This window comes from Morone saxatilis, unplaced genomic scaffold (assembly GCF_004916995.1).
Source record: "Morone saxatilis isolate NCDOM2014 unplaced genomic scaffold, NCSU_SB_2.0 Contig12, whole genome shotgun sequence".
Classification (NCBI taxonomy): Eukaryota; Metazoa; Chordata; class Actinopteri; family Moronidae; genus Morone; species Morone saxatilis.
Window position 1 is genome coordinate 7,797,451 of NW_023339674.1, and position 2,082 is coordinate 7,799,532.

At 39.4% G+C, this 2,082-nt stretch overlaps 1 protein-coding gene across 1 annotated transcript in view; it reads right to left on the minus strand.

Moving 5' to 3' along the window:
• Positions 1-2,082, minus strand: part of pla2g4ab (phospholipase A2, group IVAb (cytosolic, calcium-dependent)) — a 19,522-nt gene that overhangs the window by 15,007 nt on the left and 2,433 nt on the right. Inside the window, exons 3-5 of the mRNA XM_035653938.1 lie at positions 1,265-1,346; positions 861-1,009; positions 434-547 (exon numbers count right to left, since the gene is read on the minus strand). Coding sequence (XP_035509831.1) covers positions 434-547; positions 861-1,009; positions 1,265-1,346 — 345 coding nt within the window. The remainder of the gene's footprint in view (positions 1-433; positions 548-860; positions 1,010-1,264; positions 1,347-2,082) is intronic.

Sequence of the window (2,082 nt, forward strand, 5' to 3'; positions counted from 1 at the left end):
TGGCAAAACAAAGAGAAGGCTGCACATCATGGACACTGGACACAAGACTCAGCTCAAGGATCAAATAAAGATGCCACTGGTATGAGAATTAATGAATGACTTCAGTGGTAACCCGGCCACCCCTCTAGCTCCGCCCCGATTGAAATGCAAATAATTGCTTTAAACTTCTTTTTTTTAATTCTAGAATTGGTGTGCTGTGTCTCCATACACATCCGCCATATCTTCTGCTGGCAATATGCCATATTATATCATATGTAAGATTATATCAAATGGAAAATGCCATCTACATTTCCCTGTTATCTTCACACATTTAATTTCTTCAGAAGTCGGGCATCTTTCAGTTTGTATTAGTGATAACAATGCCACAACAAACACAACATGAGTTAAATGATAGTGAAACTGCCAGAGAGTCAGCTGGGGTTGAATATCTTACTTTGCCAATGAGGAAAGACTCCATCTTTGTCTGGCCTACGCTGAGCTTGGTGATATCATAGGACGCAGTCCCGAGCGTCTCATCCATCACGTAATTGGCGTCCATTAACGTTAACTGAGTGGAATAAACATCAGCAGTTAAATCATTTAATACATTTCAAGTTCACCTGAACAACCTGTCTTCTAACCAAGATGTTAAACAATGAAACAGAAAAGCCTCAATTTATTTACCCCTCAGATGACCCTGAACTAATGTACCACGGGGTTATTGCCATCTTAGCTTCTATGATGATACTATTTATCTCATATTATATCATATCAGGGTAAAAACGGCACACTGTATTTATGTGGGTTTGCGCTCCATTACATCCCTGCTTGTAATCCTGCACTGGTATAGTCTTTGCTAGACGATAAAAGGCAGGTCTTACCTCCAGGACATTCTGCTGGTTGGGGTCTAATATGAAGTTAAAGGTTTCGTTCCACTTTGGATTGATGTCATTGTCTATGTGCTTGGTCCTCTTTCTGCTCTCTGGGGCTGTTGGGATGAAGAGCTCCACATATGGATCTGGGGTGTCCACTGCACAAACACACACACACACACACACACACACACACACACACACATATTCAACAGTGTTAATGAATAGCAGAGAATACCAAAGTCAAAGTATCCCCCTGCTCAGCATAAGTACATTTGTGTTGGTGGGTATTTTCTACTCATAGAAACAATTACAATGAAAATAGCATGAACACATGCACGTTGCTACTACGTACATGCAGCATGTTAAATAAATATCTGTTTTACACAAGAGCAAGGGCAAAAAAGACTCACACAGGTCACCGAGCGCTCCCTTGGTGACGCTCTCGGCTCGAACAACCGTCACTGTGAATTTGTGAGAAAACTGCTGTTCCACCTGCAATACAACATTCATTCAGTTCAGTTTGTCCCTCATGTGGGAAAACTACCCCAATCTTTACAACAATGATAACAAAGATTACACATTCAGATGCCAGAAGATAAGTAAGCTAACATAACCCACACTGCAGAAATAGTTAAGATCAGGTTCAATGCAGTGTCATGACTCAATCAGTGAGAACATCTGAAGTTTCCAGCATGTTGACACTGACTATCATCATTTCTCAGCTGTGTTCACAATGATCAATTATTGTATTCTCTTTGCATTTGGACAACAAAACATGCAGGATTTGACTGAAATGGGATGTCATTTTGTTGTATGGATCTGATACCGATAAAATATGGTTCCTACTGATCCTCTAAAACACCCAGTTGTTTCTGCCTTGTGCCTCCCCATAGTCTTTCTTCTACTGTACCTACACTTAAGCACCAGCAGGAACCTAAGGAAGTATATTATTGGTAACTGATACACAAAATAAAAGTAAACTCTTAATCATGGGCTGTATTATAAAGTGTTACCAAACATAGTTTGAACTAAAGTCTCCATTCTTCAATTTTATAGAAAATGTGAGATATAAGTTAAAATCCAGGCGTATATAGAGGTCATTAATCTCTAAACAATGTTCCTTTTGTCCTTCATACTGTAGATATCCACCCACATGGTGTATTAAGAACAGAAGTTGTGCTTTTTTTTCTGTGGTGTTTTTGTGTCAGCCAAAACTCAGACTTTCTTA